The 27,158-nt window shown below is 41.1% G+C and overlaps 1 protein-coding gene across 1 annotated transcript in view; it reads left to right on the top strand.

Annotated features, from left to right (window-relative positions):
• Positions 1-27,158, top strand: part of LOC122811221 (nuclear pore complex protein Nup88-like) — a 261,114-nt gene that overhangs the window by 26,838 nt on the left and 207,118 nt on the right. The window contains exon 2 of the mRNA XM_044082913.1: positions 26,477-26,557. Coding sequence (XP_043938848.1) covers positions 26,493-26,557 — 65 coding nt within the window. The 5' untranslated portion in view covers positions 26,477-26,492. The remainder of the gene's footprint in view (positions 1-26,476; positions 26,558-27,158) is intronic.

Below are 27,158 nucleotides of genomic sequence, written 5' to 3'. Positions count from 1 at the left end.
CCCAAAATATATGCTTCCATGAACCTCTTTCTGAGCCACCATGTCTCTAATATATGCTTTTTGTCTATGGGAACATTTTTTCAAGCATTATACGGGTGTATAAATATTTGTGCAAATGTTTCCATGGAAAATTTCTATTTTTTCTCAGTTCGGTTGCAAATATAGGATAAAACATATTTTCCACCACTGATAATCTGTTATTTATTTAATCATTTACTCCATGCTGTTTTTAATTTTGTATTGTAGTGTCTTTTTCAAATCTACTGTTGCCTTATATACTGTACTTGATGAGCTTTTCTATTCTGCCATTTCTGTTCTGACTTCAGTTATAAAAGCTATTTCTGGTTTAAGAAATGTACTATTCATCCTCCCCATAACTTCCTTCAACCCTGATATTAGACCTGCATATGCAAGTTGATTAACCCAGATACTTGTCCATTCATCCCATTTTATTACCTCATCTAATTTTATTATCTTCTCCCAAAATCTGTTTTTTAGTTTCTTTTCCAAAGTATCATTACAATTTCTTCTGTATATTTCTTATTAGTATACAGAGTATAGCCTATTGGTTTTATTTCAGTTTTCTAAGGTGTAATTACCTTTAAAGGCTTGCTTAACAGTTTTAGTTTTATAATGCTGTTAATATTCCTTTTGTAAATCTGCCTGAAAGACTGCACATGAGCATTTAATTACCTCATCATGCGTGATGCCTATCATGTGCTTCCATTTTGGCATTTATTCAGAGCCCAGAATCAAATGTATTATTCTAAGCCTTATGGCCTTATAGTACATCTCCAAGATGCAAGTCCCAAGCCATTGTATTCTTTTGCACATCCCCCCCCCCCACACACACACAAAAAAACTTTTTTTTGTAGCCTTTCATATCTGATGCCAGATTGTATGCAGACTAGCATTGTTTAATTTAAAAAATAAATAATACAGGCAAGCCCATTGACCTTTTAAAGTTGATAAAAACTGAATTGAATATCCTTCTACTGAGGAAAATAAACATAAGTGTTACCACAAAACAATTTACTGAAACTTTTTTTTTTCAGCGACACATTTGCTTTATGTAGAAAGTTGCTTGTTTAGAGTTCTGTTTAATTTCAGTTGTTAAATCATAGATTGGCTATAAAATGAAGTCCATAATTCAAGTGGCTGTGGCTACTAGGTGCTGCAGTTGCTAAGTAGCTTTTACAAATTTCTACAGTATCAGTGTTGGATGTCTGATCAGTAAGATCAGAAGCGGGTGTAGTTGGTTGGTTTAGGGAAGGAAGTGCATTTATTGCTTGCTAGCTATCTTTTGAAGATTTGGCTGCACACTTTTTTAAATCATTGTAATTTTGTTTTTGTTTCTTATTTTGTTTATATGTATTTCTGGGGTAACTGTATTGTAAAGTTGGAGTTCTTTCCAAAAGGTACTTGGCCTTTGCTTTGTTCTGGATATCATGCTTAAACTCCACCAAATTAGCAACTGCCCAGCAAATCCAGATAATACTCAACCAAATTAAAAATTGATTAACAAAATGATGTAACCAGAAAAAGAAGTTGAATACTTTCTTAAAAATAACGCATGCTTTTCTGCCATACCATGCACACTCGAATTAATTTATTTTAGATTCCGAATTTCAACACAGATTTTAGATAAGCCTATATTTATGAAACTTTAACATATTTGACTCAGTTGGATTTAATGATGCACTATAGTCAAGGATACCTTTGATAGCAGTGATGAATAATTAGTTGATTTTTCAGTGTTTGTTTGGAGGAGGGGTCCAGGAGACTAAAGCTAGGTTGATTGGGTTGACAGTATTCTTATCTGGGTATTTGGGCTTCTGGCTGGTATATATTTAGGTGAAAGTGCATTAAATTGGTTTAAACTGACACACAGTGTGTTTTGATTGGTAAACAGTGTAAAAAAAGGGTCTGCGGCCATGGTTGTGAACTTTCCCACTGTGTTACCAGCTTGATGGATATGGGCATCCTGAAGCAATGTAGAAATTGCCTCATGTTTACTGACAACCAGTTAATTACCAAACTGATATGGTATGTAAGAGATGTATTTACACAATGTCACTGAAGGCAATGCTCTCGCATAAAAGTAGTCATATTGTCAATAAGGTTGTCAGTAGTGCACACACTATACCCATCACACACAATTCAAAGCAGACATATATACTCACATATGCTGAGACACTTAAATGTAACTTTCCTAAACCCCAAAGACCTCCTAGAAAAAGTACACATAACAAATATCCTTAGCAGCCCCAAGTGCACTCTTTCAAAACAATACCCACATCAACGCATAGAGCCACATCTCATGGAACCTCTACTTGTAAGCCCATAAGGCAAGCCATCACACAGTCTGACATTTTGGTCCTTGAAGACTCCATTGGGAGACACACTGATATCCCTTCTCACCAGGCTGAGTAAGGCGAAAGTCATGGTCAGTTGCTTATCAGGGACTAGGATTTGCCACATTATGCACATACTCTGGTCATTGGACCACAAGTACCAGTTTGACTCCGTCATAGTCCATGTGGGAGTAAATGACCTGAGGCGTACCTCCCTAGATTATATGAAGAGAGACATCCTGGAGCTCTCAGAATGTGTCTTAGGCTGGTATGAGCCTAGCATTGAAAAGCATTTTACTTTCTTCAAGGATGATGCCACAATACAAACAAAAAATGACAGACTTTAATAATTGGCTTAATTTTTGGTTTCATTCTAAAGGGGTGCAGTATTTATCAGCGTGGAAGGAGAAGGTCAACAGACCATGCTGCTTTGTCGGGGATGGTCTACACCACTCCCATCAAGGCTTTTTAATATTAGCTAAAACATTGTCTTCTTTTAGGCAATGCCAAACTAAAAGTACTTCTGACATAAAGCAAAACCAGGAAAATCTAAAGGTATTACTGCTAAATGCTAGAGGTCTAAACAAAAAAACTACATGCCCTAGAAGCTGTCTTCGCCCTAGAGAATGCTGATGTCTGTACAGTCACTGAGACATGATTTAAAGCCATAGAGAGCATACCGGCAGTGCAAGGTTATAATGTCTTCCACACATTTAGACCATGTACTACACAGACTGGGACTAAAGGTGTGGTGGTGTCTCGATTTACATCAAAAATAAGTGTACCTGAAGGTTGGTCAAACAGGACAATACACTAGAGCTGCTCCATGTTCAAATCACCATAGGCAAAATCCAATACCACTTCCTTGCAAGCTATAGGTCCCCCTTTATGACCCAAGAAATCCATACTATGTGTTTAAACTTATTGAAAACACTCTCCATCCACCAATACCATATTCATGGGCGACATTGCTAACTATCAACTAAGAATCCTATACAACACCAAATGTACAGGCACAGAAATTCCTGGATTTTGTAAACACAAACTCTCTTGACCAGATTGTCAGTACACCAACCAGTGGGTGTAACTATACTGGATCTGGTCCTCACTAATATAGGAGAGTGCTGGACACACCCTAGTGTAATGTCTTCCCTGTTAAGTTCAGACCACAAAAATGGTCTCCTTTGAAGTAAAAGTAAAACCTGGACCCCCAGCTAAAACTGGAATATTCAGGAACTACTCTAAGGCTAACTTCTTGCTATTAAGTGATAACCTGGCAAAATTTCAAGTCACCATAAACCCTGAGAACATTGTTGCCTATGCAGAACTGTTCACAGAAACCTGTACAAGTATGTTAATAGCTGCACAGAGACAGCTGTACTCACCAGGAAGAAGTACAGAACTAACTCAAAAAACAAGCCACCCTGGTGGAATCACAAAATCAGTAGGCTGTGTAACAGAAGGAAGAAAATCATGGCAAAAATTAGGAGGTGCTGCACCCATCAGGATAAAAGCACTCTCATTAAACTAAACTAACAACTCTGAGGACAAATAAAGTCTACCAAAGCCAAATTCGAGGTAAATTTGGCCTCCCAGGCCAAGGACAATCACAAGGCATTCTTTAGCTATGTCTGCAACCTCAAAGGTGATGTGCAGTTGTGTGCAGAGCTCATTTAAGCTAGCTATACTGAGCCAGAACATATAGCGAACCTACTGGCTGATGAATTAAACTCCACCTTTACCCCACTGTCCCCCCTCAATCTTCCAAAAAACTAGGGGAAAGATGGACAACCACCTGTAGAATTCCAATGCAAACTTTTATTCCGTCAAAAACTCTGTAAAACTTTTTTTATTGAGCTTTAGATGGAATAAAAGTTTGCATTGAAATTCTGCTGATCGTCATCCATCTTTCCATCAGTTTTTTACAGTTTTTTGGTTGGTGTTTTTTTATACGTGTTGATTTCTAGTGTGTCCATCAAAATACCATCAAATATAACCACCCATGCTACCACTAGGGAACAGGTCCTTAATGCTCTCTCTCTAAGGCCAAGAACACAGCATCAGTGGGCCCAGGCAATATCCCAAGATGCTTTCTGAATAGCATGAAACGTGACCTGTCAGGCCCTCTGGAATTGATTTTTAACTGTAACCTCCAAACAGGCTTCATGCGTCATGACTGGAGAACAGCAACAGTCGTTCCTCTGCATAAAGGTGGGCCATCTACAGACCCTGGAACTACAGGCCCATGTCTCATTAGTCCTATGTGTAAAGCCATGGAAAAAGTTATCATAGAAATGATCAATTTTGATATAGTAGACGTCCAGACAGTGGATCCAACCCAGTTTGGTTTTGTCAAAGGCGGGTCACGCGTACTCATCCTGGTGGGCTTCTTTGACAAGGTCATCAAAGCAATGGATGAAGGCAGAATGGTTCAGACTGCCTACATTGACCTGCCCAAGGCATTTGACAGAATACTCCACTCTGGCATTGTTGACAAACTCAAGAGGTTAGGTACAAACCTGTATGTCACCCGGTGGATAGCCAGCTGGCTCACAGACAAGACCCAGGAAGTTAGAATTGGGGAGTCCTCCTCTACAAAGAGGCCAATCACAAGTGGAGTCCCTCAGGGAATGGTCCTTGGACCATTCCTTTTTGGCATTTACATCTCTGAAGTCAAGGCCAATGTCAGTGGTCTCTGGCTGACTAAATTTGCAGATGATTGCAAATTAGGAGCTGTCATTAAATCGCACACTGGCACAAATGTTCTCCAGGAAGGGCTGACACAGGCAAACTGGTGTCAGACCTGGACTAAAACTAAATGCCAAAAAATGCATAATAGTATCCTTCAGGAAGTCATCCACGCCTGGTAACTATCATATTGACAACACACCCCTTAGAGCTGACCCCAGCAGTCAGGGACATAGGGATGCACACACAGTAATCTAGCCTTTGACCATCACGTGTCTGCAATAGTGAGGAAATCATTCCATGTCACGCACCTTATAAACAAAGGTGTGGCATCTAAGTCCAAGGAAGTCATTTTTCCACTGTGTCCGGCATTCATCAGATCTATCATTGAGTACAATGCCCCCTTTGGTATATACCTAGCTAGGCATATCCAGTAATTTGAACGTTCACAGAGGTTCCTCACTAAAAGAATATAGGGTACAAGTAAAATGTTCTATGCAGATTGCCTCAAGGCCCTGTCCTTGTGTTCTGTCTCCTGCAGGCTTTTGAGGGGAGATCTATACCTGGCATACAGGGCATTGTCAGACCCCACTCTGATGGACCTTTTGCATATTTGCAAAACAAACAGCACCAGAATTACCTATTTTAAAGACTTAAACCTTACTTGTGGTATAAATAGGACCTGCTAAAGAGACAGGTATGTATCCCAGAGACTACCCCATCTCTGGAACAGGCTCTCCAGCCATGTGAAGCAAAGTTTCTCCCTAACCCAATTCAAGTGCAGCTTGGACAATTGGATGGCGATTGGGAAATTCCTCCCTGGTTTGGCACCAATGTCTCTAATGGACACAGACAACCTGTAAATGGTTCATCTCTCTGGCCCTTGCTTGTAAATGTTTCATCTCTCAAGCCCCTACTTACACTTATCAAGGGTATCAGAACTTGTCACAGATTTGGGATGCATGGCTAGGCTTAGAAAGGTCCTTGTGGTTGTTAGCCTAGTAAACACCTATGAACTTATAAGAAATCTTCCAGTTGTGACTGCATTTTCTGGATATTTAAAGAATGCCTGGTGTAGCATACCTTTTTCTAGTGTATCAGTATGAATGGTGTTAATTGTTTATTGTACCAGTACTGCTGCTGTTTTCGATTTGTAGTTCTTCCAGTTTGAATCTACAAGTGGTCCAGATGAATCCACATTCTGCCCAGGTTAACAAAAGAAAACATTTTCCTGCATCTGTGTAAGGTCTAGAGATTTGAGTCCAGGAGGCTAGGCCAGTCAGTTTCCTAGTATGATGGTTATAATTATTGCGTAGTTGATGTGTTCTACAGAGTCCATAGCAGCATATTGTAATGGCTCTTGTAGGCTGTTTCAGGGGTGCATTTATATACCTGCTGCAGTAGTGTACTTGCAAATGTTCCTGTATATTCAAGCAATAATGGCATCTCTGCTGTCATTGTGGGGGGTCACTGAATGACTTACAATGAACAATGGAAACTTTTCAGTTAGTATAGCTACTTCGTTAGAACCCTAGTGTGCATGATTTTGTTTGAATATGGGATAGCCAGTCATGTTGACTACCAAGGTGCTGCTGTCCATTGTCAGACAAGTTTCAGTTTCAGTGATAATCTTGACTTGGTTTAAGAGGTTATTACATTTCCAGAGTCATTTGCCTTTGATAGAGTATTTAAACTTTCAAAAGTACAGTTTTAAGCCACTGATGTATCTCACTGAAGATTCTTTGGAAATCATAGAGCAAATGAGATGTACTGTTAAGAGACAGGCTTCCAGCTGCCAAGCACTTTCCAAGTGTCAATTGCATTACCTTTTGCCATCATGTGACTGACCATTAACTGGTAAACAATGCAGCCAGTCATATCTCAAGAGTGTGCGTGTGTCAGCTGCTTGGGGTAGGGACACAGAGCACTGAGGGTGGTGAAGGACTTGGCTTGGAACACTCGGCTGAGGACTGTGGTGGGGAGTCTTATTGGGAGGGAGGGAGAGAGAGAGGGAAACATAGCCCCCAGATTGAGTGTGTTCCCTGTGTGCTTTTAAGGGAAGTTGTACTTGGTGCAGTGACCTCCATCTGAAAATACTGTGTATCCAGTTTAGTTCCAGGTGAATATCACTTTCCACTATCAGTGATTAGGATTAAGGCTCCTTGATTACTGGCCCAGAGTAGGGCATCACACCCTACACCACCCAGCTGATTAGTATACAGGTGATTATGCTCTACCTCAAAAATCTGTATGATTCTAACCTCAGTTATTCCACTGCTGTAGTGCATATGTCAGCTGTTTTTATGCAAGATTTTTGCTCAGCGTGAGCTAGGTAAGCAGTTTATAACTGTTTCCTTTCCTTTCCCAATTAAGGAAGTCATCTTTTCCTACCAAATGGGACAGGTGTAGATGTCCTTCAAGGATGCATCTGCAGTCATAACAAATGGGTTGTCCTGTCGTCAGGCAGCCCTTCGGTCGGCCGGATTCCAAAGTCTGGGTCTGGCCTCGGCTGGTGTCGCACTTCACCCGTCATCTCTCCTGGTCTTCGGGTATAAAGGCATCATCCGACGCCATTTTCCTCAGTCTTTCTTGCCGCATGGCGCCCGAAGCAGAAGCTGTTCGCAAGTGCCGGTCGGTCAGATCCAGAGATTACTACTACCGAATACTACTTCGAAGACTTCTAAAAAGCTAAGTACCCCGTTGGGGACTCTTTCTTGCCTCAGCCGATGTCAGAAAAAGTAAATAATTTAACTTGTGGGAAACAAATACCTCATAAGGATTTCCACTCTTACTGCTTACCTTGTTTAGGCCCAGACCACGTAGCAGCCTGTTTAGCCTGTGCTTCCTTCAACCGACGCCAACGCTTAGGCGCCGGTCGGAGTTTGCTGAACAGTTTTTCGCTCAGATTTTGCGTACATTATGCCGTCGGATCCTCCGACTACTCAAATTGTTAAAAACGCAAAGAAAAGACCGACACTCGCGGACCGCGGTTTCAGCCGAAAACACGGTTAAGCAAACGGCTAGTGTCTCGGTTTCGGCCGAAACCGAGCAAACGGGTCAATCTTCAGCCGAATCCATGACTACTACCGAGGCTCCTGTTACCCTAGTTGAATCGGCCTCTGACGTTTTGCCTACTAATGTGGTTCCTATTGAATTATCAGACACCATCCCTTTGGATGTCTCTACCCCAGCACGTGGTGCTGCTAGGCCTCCTGCAGCCATGTCTATTAAGGCCTTTGCCAGGGCTAAAGCAGCCAAAACTGCTAAATCAGTGCCTGTTAAGCCCCCCTCACACAGGCCCAGTTCCAGTTCACAAATGCTTACTTTGGCAGAGGATCTCATCTCTTTAATTAGGGATCCCAATCTCACCCAGACAGGGCCTCTCAGCCTCCAGAAAAGAGACCTAGAGCAGAGCCCCCAGAGCCAGTGTCCTCTGATGATTCTTGGGATGACTCAGACATTACAGACCATCCAGAGGCTCCTTTTTCTACTTATGAAGATTCCGATGCTGAAGAATCTATTCCATCTGCCTCTCCACCAGAGGAATTTTCCTTTGGGGAAACCTTACATGCCATGAGAGAACAATTCCAATGGCAGGGACAAGATTTCTCAGATTCAAGAAAAAGGCTTAGGACCTTTCTACACTTACCACAACATAGGCCCTTAGCTATACCTCCAGTTCTGCCAGTTGTGGATGATGCATTTAATGATGTTTGCACTGCTCCTGATACTTTACCTCCAGCCCCTGCCAAACCAGATAGGTTTTACAGGGTACCAGACACTCATCACCACCTATACAAGGCCCCACTTGCAGATCCTGAGACTATCTCCCAGGGGCCTAAGGCAGTAGCTTCAACCTCGGCAAAAAACCCTTTTCCTTCTGAAAGGGAATCCAGGTCCTTAGAGAGATGGGGGGAAAAAGTTTACACCTCTGCTACTCTCTCAGCTAGAGCTTTGAACTGTCAGTTTCATATGATCCAATACCAAGAGTTTATGCTTGATCAGTTAACTAAGAAACTGTCCTCTGATGACAACTTAGATAAGAAATATGTTTTAGAAATGGTGAATAACATTCAGCAGGTTAGTAACCATTCTTTAAAATGTGGCTATGATGCACTGGAGGCTTCATTTAGATCAGCCATGACTGGCACAGTTATAAGAAGGCATGCATGGTTGAAAGAACAGGTCTTGCCGGATCATGTTAAAGCAAAGCTGTTAGATGCTCCTATGGATAAGGCCAGTCTATTTGGTACTCCTGCTCAGCAAGTAATGAAGAAAATGGAAGAGAAGGCAAAATCTGTACAAACAGTTAAGGATTTCTTACAGGTTCAGCCCCCAAGGTTTAGCAGGAACTGGCCTTCCAAAAATTGGTCCTTTCCAGACTCCTCAAAATCTCAGAGAGGCAGGAATAGACGTGCCAGAGGCAGAAATCAAACCAGAGGAGGTGCCTACAGAGGACGCCAGTGGCAAGGCAATAACCAGCGAGGCACCGACACAACCACTGCCACTGCAACAGGACAATCACAGTGACTTGGCTCTGACACCGCCTACCAGGGAACAAATAGCAGCACCTTTAGGCGGAAAGTTAGCCTTATTTTCAAAAGATTGGCACTATATCACAAAAGACAAGTGGATTTTGCAGACCATAGACCAAGGCTACAGGTTTCACTTCCACACCTTACCAGTAAAAAGAGGAATGCCAAACCTACCTCCAAATCAGAAAACAGAAGCTCTAAAGCAGATAGCTCAATTAACAAAGATGAGAGCTGTGGAAAGAGTACCACTAACAGAACAGGGCAAAGGATTCTATTCCAGACTCTTCCTAGTACCAAGAAAAGAGAAAAGTTGGAGACCTATTCTCGACCTGTCCGTCTTAAACACATTCATCATTGTCCCAAAATTCAAAATGCTGACCCTACAGCAACTTCTTCCCATGCTGGGCAAGGAGTGTTGGCTGGTAACTCTAGATCTCAAGGAGGCATACCTGCACGTCCCCATACGACCAAATTGCAGAAGATACCTCAGATTTCTTGCAGGATCAGAGCATTATCAATTCTCAGCATTGCCCTTTGGCTTATCTACTGCCCAGAGTATTCACAAAATGCCTGGCATCAGTAATCGCTCATTGCAGGCTACAGGAATTCAAATTTATCCATACCTGGACGACTGCCTGATACAAGCGGACAACAAAAGCAAGCTGACAAAAGACTTACAAAGAGTCATTTGCTTACTACAAGCCCTGGGATACACAGTCAATTTAAAAAAGTCAAGACTGATACCATCCCAAACAAGAACATTCTTGGGTGTGGAATTGGACACAGTAAAACAGATGGCATTCCTAACTGCAGAAAAACAAGAACAACTCCCTCTTTACTTCTTGGCATTAACAAAGCAGAACTAACAGCAAGAAAAGTGCTGCAGGCCTTGGGCTTCATGGCATCATGCATAATCCTGGTCCCCCATGCCAGACTGCATATGAGAAAGCTACAGTGGTACCTAAAGAATTTATGGTCTCAACACAGGCACAGCTTAGAAACCGAAATCCCACTAATCCCATGCCTGAAACAAGAGTTCCTATGGTGGGCTCAAGCATGCCAGTCAAACCCAGGCTTGCCCTTCCACAACTTTCAAGCAAGCCAAACCATCACAACGGACGCCTCAGACCTAGGCTGGGGGCACACATGCTGGACAAATGCATACAAGGATTATGGACTCCAGACCAGCTGCACCTGCACATAAATCAAAAAGAAATGCTGGCAGTAAAACTAGCAATCCAGAATTTCAGACCATTCCTCAAAGAAGGTCATTTAATGATAAGGACAGACAACACCACAGTCATGTGGTACATCAACAAACAGGGAGGCACTCATTCATACCCCCTATGCAGAATGACTCTGGACCTTTGGAATATGGCTCTGAGCTACAACATCCAGTTACAGGCAATATTTGTACCGGGAAAAGAAAACATCCTAGCAGACATGTTAAGCAGAACTACCTCGGATGCTCACGAATGGATGCTACACCCGGACATCTTCAAGGCCATCACAAAGAAATGGGGAATGCCACAAATAGACCTATTCGCATCCCCACTCAATCACCAGCTCAAGAAATTCTGCACAAGGACATACCACCCACTAGCATGGAAGGTGGACTCTCTATCCTTCAGTTGGAAAGGCCTGACAGCATATGCATTTCCACCTCTTCCTTTGATGCACAAGGTACTACTGAAAATCAAAGAGGAACGTCCAAGGATAATTCTGATAGCCCCAAATTGGCCAAGACAACACTGGTATCCATTGCTGAGGAGCATGCCTCGGGGGAGAACGTGGACACTACCCCTGATGCCTTTGATGTTAACTCAGAACAACTATAACATCATGCATCCAGACTTAAAAACTCTGCAACTGACTGCCTGGAACATCACATAACAGCAACTAACCCAGATTTATCCCAAAGGGTGAAAGACATTATCCTTGAAGCCGCAGACCTTCAACAAGAAGGAACTATGCAGGAAAATGGAAAAGGTTTGTCATTTGGAGTACTGAAAGAGGAAAAGATGTGTCAAAGATAGACATTGCTAACATCCTGGAGTACTTGGCAGAGCTTCTACATACAGGCCTGTCCTATTCCTCCATCAAGATACATGCATCAGCTATTTCTGCAGAATACAGCTTGATCCCCTGTCTTCTCACATCCTCTACTCAGGCAGTTCCTCAGAGGAATCAAGAATGTAAAACCTCCTAGGAAACCACCATTACCAGCATGGGACTTGAACTTTGTGCTAGAAAAATTGACACTCCCTCCATTTGAACCAGCAGCAACAGCAGATCTTCAACACCTATCATGGAAAACTGCTTTCCTACTGGCAATTACTTCAGCAAGAAGGGTTTCGAACTACAGGCCTTAATGGCAGTACAACCCTTCCTAATCTTCCATCAAGATAGAGTGTCCATGAGAACTAACCCTACATTTATGCCTAAGGTGGTATCCAGAGTGTCTCTAAACCAGGCAATCCACCTACCTACCTTCTTTCCCAAACCACAGAACAGGGGGGAAAGACTGCTGCATACCTTGGATGTACATAGACAGTTACGCTACTACCTGGACAGAACCAAAGGTAACAGAAAAACTGACCAGCTTTTAGTAGCCTATGCAACAGGAAGGGAAGGAAAAGCAATTTCCAAACAGACAATCTCTAAATGGATAGGAAATTGCATAACATTCTGTTACTCCTACCATGGAAAGCAAATTCCACAGAACATAAGACCTCACTCTACAAGGGCTACAGCCACTACCACAGCTTTCTTACGAGGAGTGGCTACCAAGGACATTATTGAGACGGCTACTTGGACCTCCGTGCATACATTTGCCAAGCATTACAACTTACCTCTATATTCTAGATCCCGAGCAGGGTTTGCCACTGCTGTCTTGCAAGGGATCCTAACTACACCATAATTCTTCTTCCTCCTCCCCTAGTTTGGCTATGGTATTCTACCCATTTGTTATGACTGCAGATGCATCCTTGAAGGACATAGTACAGTTTTGTACCTACCATAAATGTAGATGTCCGAACAGGATAGCATCTGCAGTCAGGATTACCCACCCTCCTTCCCCTCTGTGGTACTCCTAGGGTATTTACCCTCCTAATAGCTAGCTAGGGGGGGATCTCTTATGGTGTATTTGTTTGTATATATGTACATACATGCTTATTTTTTGTGTTTGCCTACTGTTTTTTTTTTTTGGAAACATTGGCATTTATCCAAAATTTAGTTTTCCAAGAGGGCAACTGGCATCTGGGGCAAGAAACACTGAGGAAAATGGCGTCGGCTGATGCCTTTATACCCGAAGACCAGGAGAGATGACGTCGGGTGAAGTGCGACACCAGCCGAGGCCAGACCCAGACTTTGGAATCCGGCCGACCGAAGGGCTGCCTGACGACAGGACAACCCATTTGTTATGACTGCAGATGCTATCCTGTTCGGACATCTACATTTATGGTAGGTACAAAACTGTACTTTAACTTAACAGGCCTATTTGTCCGTTGCTTGAGCTTGCTGAGTTGGCAGTGTTGAAGTTCATTTCTTAGAAGATGATATTCCTGGTGACCATCAGCTGTGTGTGTCACATCTCCAAGCTTCAGGCCACTGTATGTAGGGAATCGTGTCTGTCTTTTCCAAAGATAGAGCATCTTTTGCTGCAAAACCATGCTTACTCCTAGAGTCAGTTTTGGAGTTTTCCTAGAAACATTCCATGCATTGTTGGTTTTTCTTTGCAGTAACAGAAACAAGGGATGGAGAGGGCTCTTCAAAACCTAGGTGTGCAATGCCAACTCTTGTACTACCCGAGAAGAATGCATAGGTTTAGGAAGATCAACTATCTGGTGTCCTTGCTTAGATCGCTGTGGCAGTATTTTGGTACTATTGGTTTATTTCGCTGAGATGAACTGATGTCTGACCAGCGTACCATAGCAAAAAACCTTTCTTCACATTTGTACTTCCAGCATATTTATTTGATGTAACATTTGTTTACTGGGAGACTCCGATTTGAAGCGAAGCCAATTTTCAGCAGAGGCCCAGGGAGAAATCCTCCAGATGCATGTCTTTGTAATGTGGGAGGAAACCAGAGTGCCTGGAGAAAACCCACCCGAATGCAGGGAGGATGTGCAGACTCCGCACAGATGCACTCCAGCCGAGAATTGAACTGAAAAACCTCTTGCTGCGAGGTGAAAATACTACTGCTGCACCACTGCGCCGTCCATATAATCTAAGACCATTGGTGTAGGGCTACATAAGTGAATGTAGAAATGTAATATCCTCAAACTGTCTTGCCACCGGTCTGAATGTAGGATATTCGCTCCCATCAATCAGCTTTCTGTATTATTGTTGGTTGTTACCATTGCCTACACTTATTCAGATAAGTGCCACAGTGGGGGACCTTCTTTTTTTTGTATTTTCCATTGAAAGATTTAGTGTCAGCTAAGAGAAGGAAGTGTGATTGTGGTAGACAGATACCTTATAAGGACCTCCACTCACAGTCCTTATTTTGTCAATTGTTTGTGCCTAAGACTACATACTCATCTTTCCTCATTAAATACTTAAATTAGAAACCCAACATTTGAAGTGCCTTGTTCAGTCCAGGATAATGGAGCCTTCTGCTATGGACATCCCGCTCACAACAGAAAAGAAGTGCAACATTTGAAGCACCTTGCTCAGTCCAAGATAGTAGAATACTCAGCTTTGGACATCCTGCTCACACAAAAAAGTTCAATAAGGCTAGGCCTGAACTGTCTGCTGGCCATTCTGATTCAAACACACTGCTTTAGATCGTGCCAGAATCTGTGGTACATCTGACTCTTTATAGACACCCACTGTAGGCTGGTATGATGTCTGGCTCTCTTAATCTGACAAGTCTGTTCATTCCAAAATGGTTGAGAAGGGGAAATCAGAGGTGGTCATTATAGAGGGCATTCCTCAAATCCTTGTGCAGGAAGGGGTGCCAGGTACTTTGAGTTCAGTCCACCAGGGTTCCTGCTTGTCTTGCTTCATTACAGCCGATGTCACCCCTAAGAAAAAGAAACAGAAACCCAGAAATGTTTCTCCAGTTTACATGTCTCAGGAAAAGGCATGGTTGGCGTTATCACAGAGCCTATACAAGGCAATTTTGTCTGAAACCTCTTTCTTTCCTATCTTCTGTCCACCCCCTCTTCAGAAGAGACAGCATGAATCTTCCTCCACAGATTAAGGGAAATTGGATTCTGATGAGGATTCTTTAGCCTATTCATTCCTGACTTCACCATTGAGAAAGTATAATTTGTGTAAACTGTAATTAAATGATGCAACGCTTTGATTGATAATGAAGACTGGTATTTAATTTGCAAAAAAGGTATACCAGTCTGCTGGAGATAGGGGCCCTTACACCTTCTGCTGTACCTCCAGTGTTAGAAATCTTCCTGGATACCTTTCCATCCACTTAAACTTCTCCTACTCCCCAGCCTCTAGCATTCACGAAGCCTAATAAGTTCTGTATGGTCCCTGAGGGCATTAAGATTCTTTACAAAAATCCAGTAGCAGATCCTTCTGCCTTTTCCATTTCCATTGACAGACCTACAAAACTTCTGCCAGCAGCTGATGTTTTTTACCATCTGACAGAGATAGTAGGGCCATGGACAAGTATGAAAAGAAAGTTTATACTTCCGACATTCTTGCTTTCAGAGATTTTAATTGCCAAACTCGAATTTCAAAATATCTTTTGTCCATCTTAAGAGACCTTAATAAGACCAAAGCTAATCCTGAGTCCTCTGATTCTAAGCAACAACCGATTTCCATGCTTGGACAAGATATTCAAGTTGCTAGGCATTCCATTAAAGGCAGATATGATGGTGCAGAGTCTTCTTCCAGGGCTGCTGCTACTGGATTTGTTATTAGGAGATTTAACTTCAACTGCAGTCCGTCCCTGAGGATTTAAAAGCCAAGCTCATGGCTTCTCCCCTTCATAGGGACTCTTATTTAGATCCTCTGCAGCAGAATGTTTTAAAACTTTCAAAAAAAGGACAAAATAATGCAGAACTTTAAAAAATTTTTTTTTTTTCTCAGTTTGGTGGCCAGGTATCAGAGAAATTACCCTGCTAAGCTTGTTTCTTTTGTCTGCAGGGATCAGAAACCTTCTCATAAGGGAAGGAAACGGCCCCCAGGAAAAGATTTCACAGTAAGCCTACCAGGATTCCAAGACTGAAAAACCTCCTTTTGCAGACAAGTCAGCCTGACTACCTGCTGCCCATCCTCCTTAGTCCAGGAATTCCCTTGTCAAAAGGCTAACCTTGTTCCTTCTAGCTTGGGAATACATCACTATAGACAAATGAGTATTATCCATCATTCAAGGTTGCAAGATGCCTTAGAATGAAACCCAATCTTAAAGGGGCATTCCTCTTTCCACTCAAATGCACCTACTACTCTCTTCTCTTTTGCAGGGTCTCCTTTACTAGGGCATCACAGAATCAGTGCCACACCAGCAGCTACGAAGAGACTTGTATTTAAGACTTTCTGGTACTCTGAAAAGGGGATACATGGAGGACCCATTCTGGACTTAGCTCAGCACCTTTCTGGAGCTGTCATCTTTGCAATTCTCCTTTCTTTTACATACCCTCAAGCCTTTCTGATCTCCCTAGACTTAAAGGAAGTATACCTGTAGATCTGCATCCACCCCACCTGCAGACAAGTCCTCATATTCTCTGTCTTTTCATCAGAGTTTGTTCTCTGCTTTACTCTCGATTTACCTACCAATTCCAGGTCTTCACAAAGTGTCTTGCTTCAGCTGTTGCTTTTTGCAGAACTCAAAGAATACAGACTTTTCTATGTCTGGATGACCATCTTATCCTAGCTACTTCTCAGGACACACTACACCTGCACCTACGTTTCACAGTTTCACTCCTGGAGAGACTGGGATTAATCTTCAATCTCCAAAAATCACTTTTAAACTACCCCCTTCCAGGACCAGATTTTTCTGGGTTACTGGCTGGGTAACCTGACTGATGATGGCTTCTGTCTCACAAAAAAGTACAGTCCCTTTTCAACTTCCATTCCCTTCTGCCTCTTCAATCTACTCCTGGAAGGGAGAAGCTGAGAAGCCTTGGATGTATGAAGTAGCAACAATTCCAGTGGTGCTCTTTTCACATGTGCAGTTTGGCAATATCTGTGGGCTCAGCATGGTCATCCACTGGATTTCCAAATTCCCTTCTTGGCTTTTCTGAAGAAAGTGTTAGTAGTTGCTATTCTAGATCCGGTTAAATTCAGGCTTTCCTTTTCACTCGGCCACTCCCAGTCGGGCACTGCTTATTTGTATCAGACCTGGGTTGGGATGCCCTCATCAGTTTAGGGCCAGCAGTACCCCATATAATGGGAGAGCACATCATTGTCAAAGAAATGAGGGCTCTAATTTAGGCCCTTTGGGTGTTTTCACATGTTTTCACATTCCAGGCCCCCTCAGGATTTTCAAAGACAACAGCACGGTTTTGTGGTACGTCAACAAAGGAGGGTGGGGAACAAAGACCTACCAACTGTGCAGGCTAGCTGTTCTGTAAAGGCAAGTCTGACCCTTTAGGTGATGCACATCCCATCAGAGGATAATATACTCATAGTGAAATGAAAAAAAAGGCTTCCACCACAACGAGAAGTTCACTGAAAAATTCATTTAGGATACAAGCTTTAATAAAACAAAGAAATAAAAAGCACAAGTTGTGTGTTCAAGTTGCAGGTCAAACAGGATAAGCGCTATCAGTTAAAAACACCTTCTTCAGATCCTCCTGTGTAGACCTGACTTACTACTGTTGAAATAGAGATCCTTAATTGCTCAGCCAGTCGCATACAGCAATCAGATACACACCTTCCTTAAGCCTCCATTTAATTTCTTAATCGGGCTTCTCTCTTTCAAAATGGGCTTAATAGGAACTACTCTGTTAAGCCCTGGAAACAAATTAGCTCTAAGGTTCATGATCCATCTGTTTTCTTCCTTTTCAGTTTTATTGACAATGTCTCCTCCACGAAGGTTAGTAGTCACATTTGAGATGACCATAAAACTAAATGAATGCCCTGGATTTCAGACACATGTCCATATAGGGCATTAGTTACCACTTTATTCTTGATGTTTAACAGGTGGCGAAGTATCCGTTCCTTGAATTTTCTATTGGTCTTTTCTACGTAATAGGCTTGGCACAGTTTGCAAGTGCCAATATATACAACATTCTTGCTGTTACAGTTGGCAAAACCAGAGAACTTATAGTATTTGTTGGTTACCGGGTGAACAAAACTGTTGGAATATTTGATGTGGCTGCAAGCTTTGCAAAAGCCACATTTCCGAGTACCTAACCTATTACTTCCTTCTGTACTCTGCTCAAGTATTCCATCATAGTTGCACAATAAATCCTTTAAGTTCTTCTTATTTTTAAAACTAAACTTAAGTGTTTCCCTTACAAGTCTCTTGATTTTGTTGTCAGCAGTTAGGAATGGCCAAAATTTCTTGATGGTTTCACGGACATCAAAGGAGTCAGTGCTGTAGGTCATCATGCATCTGAGACTGTTGCTGTTCCCACCTCTCTTCACAGTACTGTGCATCTGTTTAGAGTAGTACGGTTGCCCTTTGTTGTATCAAATGAACATTGCTTTGCCTTTACTCATATCTAATTGTTTTTTATTGTAGCATCTTGAGGCAAAATTCTGTAAAAGTTTATCTTGTTCCTGCAGAAAATCATCGTCGTCAGTACAGAGCTTGAATATCCTGGTCACTTGATTTTTCAACAATATTCTGAAAAACATGTCTCGGATGCATGCTATTGTTATACAGCATATGGTTCCTCCATACTCAAAGGTTCTCCAAGTCAGTCCATGGAAGACCCTCATGAGTACAGGTCACACAGTTCACAGATGGGTTATCCCTCAAATAGATTTATTCGCCTCCACTCTAAGCAGACAGATCAAGTTGTTTTCCTCCATGACTCCTTGTTCCCAAGCTTGGAGAATGGATGCCTTGTCTTTCAGCTGGGAGTGGAATTACCTCTCTGCCCCCCCCCATCCCAGAGGTGGTTCCAATGATCCAAGAGGACAGACTGGAAATCTTGCTGGTGACTTCCAACAAGTCCAGGCAGCACTGTTTTCTTTCTTCTAGCCAGGAGAATCACTGCAGGTTACCCTACAAAAAGACCTACTCACTTTAAAAAAATGTATGTTTACTTTATCTCAACCCACAGGCTCTCAACCTTGACACTGTGGATGATAGGATTTTAGTCCCTCTCATACATTAATTATCTGAGGAGGTGCTTCAGTAGGAAAGAAAACCTGCCACTAGAAAGTCTTGTATCTCCAAATGGAAACAATGTTCTATCTGGTGTCAAAGAGAGAGAACCCCCTTCATGTGGGGGTCCCTATAATGTTGTCCTACTTGTGTGAGCTTCTCAAATCTGGGTTCGCCTACCCTTCAATTAAGGCACACTTATCTGCCATTTCAGCCTGCATGGCGCTTAATCCACCTTGCTTTCAAAGGTCAAAGTCAAGCAATTTCTAAAGGGTGTCATTCACTTGAACCCACCTAGGAGGGCTATTCCAACCCCATGGATCTCAGTTTCATTTTGAAAAATTCACTTTGCCACCATTTGAACTTGCAGCCTCTGCATCCCTAAACTTTTGTACTTGGAAAGCTATTTTTCTGGTGGCCCTTACCTCTGCCAGAAGAATCTGTGAGCTTCAAGCCCTTTTAGCTATCCCTCCTTTATTAATTTTCAGCAAGAATAGTGCCTCTCTTTGGGAGAACTTCTTTCACACCCAAAGTAGTCAATGAACTGTCTCCATCAGCTGGGAGGGGAATTACCTCTCTGCCCCCCCCATCCCAGAGGTGGTTCCAATGATCCAAGAGGACAGACTGGAAATCTTGCTGGTGACTTCCAACAAGTCCAGGCAGCACTGTTTTCTTTCTTCTAGCCAGGAGAATCACTGCAGGTTACCCTACAAAAAGACCTACTCACCTTAAAAAAGGTATGTTTACTTCATCTCAACCTTGACAGTGTGGATGATAGGATTTTAATCCCTCTCATATATTAATTATCTGAGGAGGTGCTTCAGCAGGAAAGAAAACCTGCCACTAGAAAGTCTTATATCTCCAAATGGAAGCAATGTTCTATCTGGTGTCTAAGAAAGAGAGAGAACCCCCTTCATGTGGGGGTCCCTATAATATTGTCCTCCTTGTGTGAGTTTCTCAAATCTGGGCTAGCCTACTCTTCAATTAAGGCACACTTATCTGCCATTTCAGCCTGCATGCCGCTTAACCCACCTTGCTTTCAAGGGTCAAAGTCCAGCAATTTTTAAAGGGTGTCATTCATTTGAACCCACCTAGGAGGGCTGTTCCAACCCCATGGATCTCAGTTTCATTTTGAAAAATTCACTTTGCCACCATTTGAACTTGCAGCCTCTGCATCCCTAAAATGTTGTACTTGGAAAGCTATTTTGCTGGTGGCCCTTACCTCTGCCAGAAGAATCTGTGAGCTTCAAGCCCTTTTAGCTATCCCTCCTGTCTTAATTTTCAGCAAGAATAGTGTCTCTCTTTGGGAGAACTTCTTTCACACCCATAGTAGTCAATGAACTGTCTCAGTCAGGCTGTATGGTTACCTACCTTCTTTCCAAACCCGCAGAATAAAGGTGAGAGGTTTCTGCACTCCTTGGTGTACATAGTCAACTAAGATTTGACCTTGACAAGATGAAAGTCGTTAGGCAAACAGATCAGCTCTGTCTAATTTTAGGAAGGCAAATTGAGCGATCCAGTCTCAAAGCAGACCATTTCCAGTTATATCTCTAAATCTATTTCCTTCTGGTATTCCTACCATGACAAGCTCCTGTCTTTTTCAGTGGAAGCTCATACCTGCAGAACAGTCTTTTCTTCCTCTGGTGCTTTCTTCAAGGACATTGATTACAGAGCCATTCTGGAAGCAACATCTTGGTACTGTGTACACACCGTCACTAAACATTACAGGGAATTTTCTAGGTCAAGGACATTTTTGCCAGATCTGTACTTCTTGGATTGGTAGACAACTCCTCTCTCTCTGTTCCACTCATCTTTTCCAACCTCTAAGCATTGGGGATTGGCCAGTAGTATTGGAATAGTGCAACAGTGATCTCATAAAGGGCATAATACAGTTGTGTATGAATTTACATTAACCGTACATATCCTGCTGATCACTGTTGCAGTATTTCATCTCTCTCTCCATCCTCCCTTTTATCACTACACTCAGTGGACCGAGGGAGGAGCAGTTCTTTCTCCCTTCCTCTTGGCTAACCTTGTTTTTTCTTTGACCCGTTACTCAGGCTTGCCCGAGAGCTGTTGGCTAGAAGATAGTTTTAATATCTTGCACTCCTCTGTCTGCTTATGTACCCCTATGACCATGGGCTTAGGTCATGCACCAGGTGTACAAGTGTAGGGAAGAGTAAGGAAGATTTTTGGTTTTGTTAAGCTAGCCGGATGTCTAGTTATCTTGGGGAGATAAATCAGTAGTATTGGAATACTGCAACAGTGATCAGTAGGGCATCTGTTATTATTGTTAAGTTCTTACACAACTATACTTTTGCCTCCTTCGCTTCAGGGAGGGCAAGGCTTGTATTTTCCAAGAATACATTTTCTAAGTGGGTTGTCAACTATGTTATGTTGTACCATCAGTTATCTAATTGCCCATTGGCAAGTGCTGCAGCCGAAGGGTAGTCCAACATAGTAGTAGTTTTTTTCCAGAGCTTGTTTCAGAAATGTGTTTATGCAGCCATTTGTGCACAAACCTTCACAAAATATAGTCTTCCCATAATGACTCAGAGAGTTGGGGTACTTTTGCTAAGTCTTTTATGTTGTATTTGGCTATCTGAGCTGTAGCCTAGGGCAGACATTTGGTTATTTCCAAAATAGAGTAGTTCTTGCTTGTATTTAGAAACCTGGAAGGTAATTATAGCAAAGCTGTAGTTTCTTTTTCATCAAAGTGAATAAAAGATAAGTTTTAATGCAGCTCTTTGAACTGCAGTCTGTGGATTTTTAAAAGTTTTGTGAACATTATTGGAGTTCTTTTGGTGAGAAGTGTTTAATTTTCCTTTGGCCATTTCCACTCTGATGTTGCTGCTTAGGATTCAGCCCAACACAAAACCCACCAAAGAGGGTCATCAACATTAGTTATTAATAGTATCAGTTGAGCTACAGAGGTTTTGCCTTGATGACTCAGGAATATTTTGCCATTGTCCATCTGTGGGTTAATAAATTTGGTCATCTGTTACTGTTGTTGGAGTGCTCTATAAGTTGGGTGAGTATGTGCTGTTGCATTTCTTATAAAGTTATTTCATGATTTGTATTTCTTACTGAGCTATTTCATGATTTGCAGGAAGTTATTCAACTGTGACCAGGGGGTGTTGAAATTGCAGTCTCTAGAGTGATTGTGCTTGTGTCACCAGTGTAGTTTGCCATGGCATGCATCAGCTAGGTTTGTGGATAACCCCTAAATGTTGGATTTTGCTGAAAGAATACTGTATTACGTACAGTTATAGGGAATTCATTCCCAAACAAGGGGCCTTCAAGGGGAGACCAGTAAAACAGTAACTGATATAGAAAGACGATATTTGTACTAATCAGAAAATTAAATTGATCTTCAAATTTTTGACAAATTCTGCCTCAGCAAATATCAGTAGCAAGTTCCAAATTCTTGATTTGTTGCTCTTTGAATCACAAATGTAAGACTACTGGCATGTTGAATATTGCTTATTTACTTATCTGACAGTTTATTATTGTGTCAGGACTAGTAGTTGCCATCAGGCTTTATCCTATAGCCCTGGGCTTGATTTCATCAGTCTGGATTTGCTTTATTGCTTGACTCTGAGAATGTCTCTTAACCACACAATTCTTCCTTTACATCCCAGCTGTACAACTTTAACAAAATATGAGAGTAAAAAATAAGACAGTAACAAAATTACTGGAATTATGTTTGATTACTCCATATTTGGTTAAAATTATGTCATATTTTGTAGTAGTAAGGTCAGTGGTTAAGTGACTCCTTCATAACCTGTGACCAAAATTGCAAAAGAATATAATCTTGGGTATCAAGTGATAGCAGACATTCCCTGTGCAAGCACTTGTTAAAGTTTTTATTAATTGTTTTTATTAATTCTTCATCTTTTTATTAATTGTAATTGACTGCTAAAGCAGTCTGACTAGGAATATCACCTTTGCAATATAGACTCAGAGAGAAAAGCTCCATCAGCAAAGAGTGCAGTAGAATTAAGTTATAATAGTAGTAATAATAATTCTCAATGCTAAAGGTCTGTATTGAAACCTATTTTGCATTCTTCAAAGAAAAAAAGAATCTCAGCAAAGTAATGTACAGCTTTTTTAGTCTTTATAAAAAGTCAAATTGCTTTCTTAAACACTGTCAAACAGCTAAAACTAATATTACCTTAGCTGAGCCGATGTGTTCTTGCTTTGAAGTACATGAGTTTTTGATCATGGGAAAGCACCATCCAGCATTTTGAGGGTTTTATTACCTGAACTGAGCTGAGGCATTCCTGCTTTGTAGTTTGATTGTGGGGATGCAACATAATAGCATATAAACTGATTGCAGGGAAGCAACATATGCATCATTTTTCTCTGGATATAGGAAGTAGCAAACAACTGTAACAGATTTTACCTAAGTTAAGCCGAAACATTTTTTCTTTGCACTTTATATGATTTTGGGGAAGCAACATGCATAAATATCCTTAACCAAGCTGAGCTTAGATGTTCTTGCTTTGCAATTTGATTTTGAGGAAGCGGTGTATTGCATTTTAGAATTATCACAAGGAAACAATTGAGAGTTTTTTCCCCAAGGTCCCAGGATTCAAAGTCTCTCATCCTGGATTTTGGTTACAGTTTTTGAGGAGTTTGTAAATGTTCTGTTATGCAAGCTGAGCTGAGACATTCCTGCATTGCATTTTATGATCATGTAGAAGCAATATACAGCATTTTAAAATGATCATGGACAACCAACATGCATAATTTTTCTCGTTGTTAAAAAAAACGCAAATAGTTGACATTTATTTTACCCAAGCTGAGCTGAAATATTCTTGCTTTGATATGTATAATACAGGGGAAGCAGCATATTGCACTGTAAGTCTTAAGTCAATTACATTGCTGCCTGATGTGAACTGACACATTCTTACTTTGCAGCTTACTATCACAGAGAAGCTAGATACAGCATTTTAAAACGATCACAGGAAAGCAACGTGCATTTTGCTCTCTAACAAATTGTGACATGAACCGAAGGTAGTCTGTCTTTGCAGTTTACAAGTACAGAGAATCTACATAAAGAATTTTAAATGGTCACAGGGAGCCAGTATTCATTTTGTTCTTAATTTTAAAAAAAAGTGAATTTTGTTCTTGATTTAAGAAAAAAAGTAGTGAACAATAAACTAATTTCCCCTTAGCTGAGCTAATACGTTCTTGCTTTGCAGTTTGAATCGTGGGAAATCTTGATTAGAAGGAAAAAATATTAGGAGCTGAGATTGTTTTTAACTGAACTAAAATATTCTTGCTTTGCAGTTTAATAGTGTGGAGAGTAACATACTGTGTTGTAAATGTTCAGTTACCTGAGCAGTGGCATTTTTGCTTTGCAGTTTGTAATTATGAAGCAACCTACAGTAAGTTGCTTTTGATAAGAAAAAAAATGGATTTGTTGTCTTTTACCTTTGAGTTGAGAAAGTGTATATACAGCTGCATACACTAGTTTTTTATTACCATTTGCAAATCGGATTGAAATAAAGAAGCAGTGAAATTGCCAAAGCAATGGAATTCTTCACTCCGTTTTAGAAAACATGCCTTTGATATCGAAGACATGTACACCAATTCCAAGATCGCCATACCTCAGTGAAAAAGGAATATTCTGAGCAATGTTAATGTTTGACATACTGTATGTAAATACAAATGTTTATCCATTCAGTCTCAACATTACCAGACTCAGCATTCTGAGTCCCATTATTTTAAATGGTTACTAATCTCTCTTATCTAGAGATATTTGTTCAGTCTTCTCCCATTAAAATTTTACTGTGGACATCAACTGTTCCAAAATGATGGACTGGTTGCAGGCCCAAATGAAGATGGACATAATAGCATCCCCCTGTACTTCAGGAGCCCACAAGGGCTTCTGTTTTATGTATCCCTGTCTTGACTTCTTCCTTGTGGGCTGCTGTCATAGTTTGCCACCTGTGTGGCTAGATAGCATGATAGCAGCAAAGTAAAATATTTTATACTACTGTTGGAAAAAGCTGGACTCCAGATAATAGAAAAAGTCAGCACTTTTCTCCTCTCAGTAACTTCACAATTAATAATTGTGGTATTTTCTTCTAGAGTGTTTATCAGTCTCCTTTCAAAGAGTAGCTTAAAAAGACATACACTATGTCCCAGGTTCTTAAGTGGTTACTTATATTTTCATAACTGATTTTGTGAAAGTTCCACCCTGGTGTTCTTCACAGACTTTCAAGAAGATTAAATTATTTTTGCATTTAATAGGTTCTTAACGTAACCTAAGTGATGCAGTATATAAAGAAAGGGTTGAACTGTGCTAGGTAGGATATTGCCAAGTGTGGTTACTAAATTCACAGACTGAACTAGGTTGTTTTTGCACATAAAACATATGAAAACTTGTGATTGAGACTGTATTTTTTCTGGTCGGCTCCAAGAAGACTGAGGTTGTCTATAAAGATTGTGTTGGTATTTACTAGTAAGGAAGTAATAGCATACATAAACTCAATCAGTCTGGCAACAGTCAAGATTTGAACTGAGACAGAAACCATATTTAATCTGATGTGGAACTAATATGGTGATGGAGAATGCTGTAAAATGTGTTTGATACCATTCATCTTTGTTGCTCCATTTGACACAAGCAGTGCCGCTTATGGTAGGCAAAAGCAGTGGGTAACTGAAAGAAGAATTAGAGGTCATATGGAAGTAGCATGTCTTATACGTCTGATGAAGGCTTGGGCTGTGATGTATTACTCCAATGAGAAATTTTTGACTGATGTTGGAGCCCAAGAAATTTATGATCTCCCCAGGTTTTATCTTGTTTTTTCCTAGTATCTGCAGCTCACCATCAGCTGCCACCAGCTCCTTTCCTCATTAACCTCAATACCCAACTCATGTCTGGATCTGGGAGGAGATCAACGACACTGGTGCAGCAGCATACTGCTTCTTAGGAGTAGTGGACATGTTCTAGTTCATCCCTTCCCTCTTCAGTCTTGTGAGCTTTGCTGTAGCTGCCATCAGGAAGTGCTTTTTGCCTTTCTCACATGGGCAACCTCCTGACCAAGAGAGAGACACAGCTTGCCACATGGAGCACCCCTTGTTGTTTGTGCTGCAATTGCAATGAGCCAGGTTGCCTCACTCCATCCTCCCACGTTGGGCAAGCTCAATTCTCATCCACCTCTGTCCAGTCCCTGCTGCACCTATGCTGCTAGTCAAACATAGATCACCTGGAGCACAGCCAAGGTTTTATCCTTCTGTGCCATGGGGCTAGATTCTTTGTCATTATTGCTAATTGTTGTAGCATCATCCTTGAAGAAAGTTTTTTTGCTTCTTCTTTTAGAATACTACATCCTGGGATTGTCTTACACGGACTACACATGAAGGTGCCTGACTGTTCTGAAAATAATGCTTACATTTGAGAAGTCTGTTCAGTGTTTTACTGTAAGAACACTTGCCAGAATAAAGATGATGTTACTAATGTTCACTTTTCTATTAGGAGTCTGAAATCTGCTAGCCCATTGTCTGTAACCATGGTGGCATAAAGTTTTCTTCTTGATAAAATAAGCTATTCTTTTGCCTGATAGTGACTTAAAACATTGTTGTATTTTTGATCATTTATATAATGAAGAACTGAGAAAGCATTTTAATTTCTAATTTAGGAAGGATCTACGGGAAATGGCAGAACGGCTTGCTGAAAAGTATGAGGAAGCTAGAGAGAAGCAGGATGATCTCATTAGAAGGTAAATCTGTATTTGCAGTGCATACTGATTTTGAAGATAAAAATAGCAGTGTAATACAAAACTAAATGCTGGGGATTTCATTAATATTTTGTATAACTAAACTTACTTAAAAGTATCAGTTTTTGTTTGCAAGAACAGCTGTGCTATTCAGTTGATGGTTATATCTGAATCAGTGGCACATTTTGGATGCCACACTGCTGCCCAAGTTTAATTCTAGCTACAGAGGAATCCAACTATTCTATTTCATTTTGTAGATTTTTTCTTCTGTTAATTATTTGATTAGGCGACTGTTAATAAAATGTGAATCATTGTTCTGTTAGAAGTTTTTTGTAGTACAACATGCAGTACAAATGCAGTGTAAGAGATTGTAGTGTTAGAAAGTAGCTTCATTCTCAAAATCTGTTGAGTAGCTACTCTGATAATAAAGGTTGAATGCAAATTGTTGTATCTACACCTTTGATGCATCTTTCAGGCAGAATAATAAATATAACTGATGCTTAAATCTTTTTAACTAAACACTGAAGCATAGCACAGGAACAGCAGGAAAAGTGATACTTGTCTTTACAGGTGTGGAATGACGCAGAAAGGATTAGCAGACATG

This window comes from Protopterus annectens, chromosome 9.part0 (genome assembly GCF_019279795.1).
Source record: "Protopterus annectens isolate FY-2018-M chromosome 9.part0, PAN1.0, whole genome shotgun sequence".
Taxonomy (NCBI): domain Eukaryota; kingdom Metazoa; phylum Chordata; order Ceratodontiformes; family Protopteridae; genus Protopterus; species Protopterus annectens.
The sequence above is the reverse complement of the archived record's forward strand: the minus strand, read 5'-3'. Positions and strand labels throughout refer to the sequence as shown.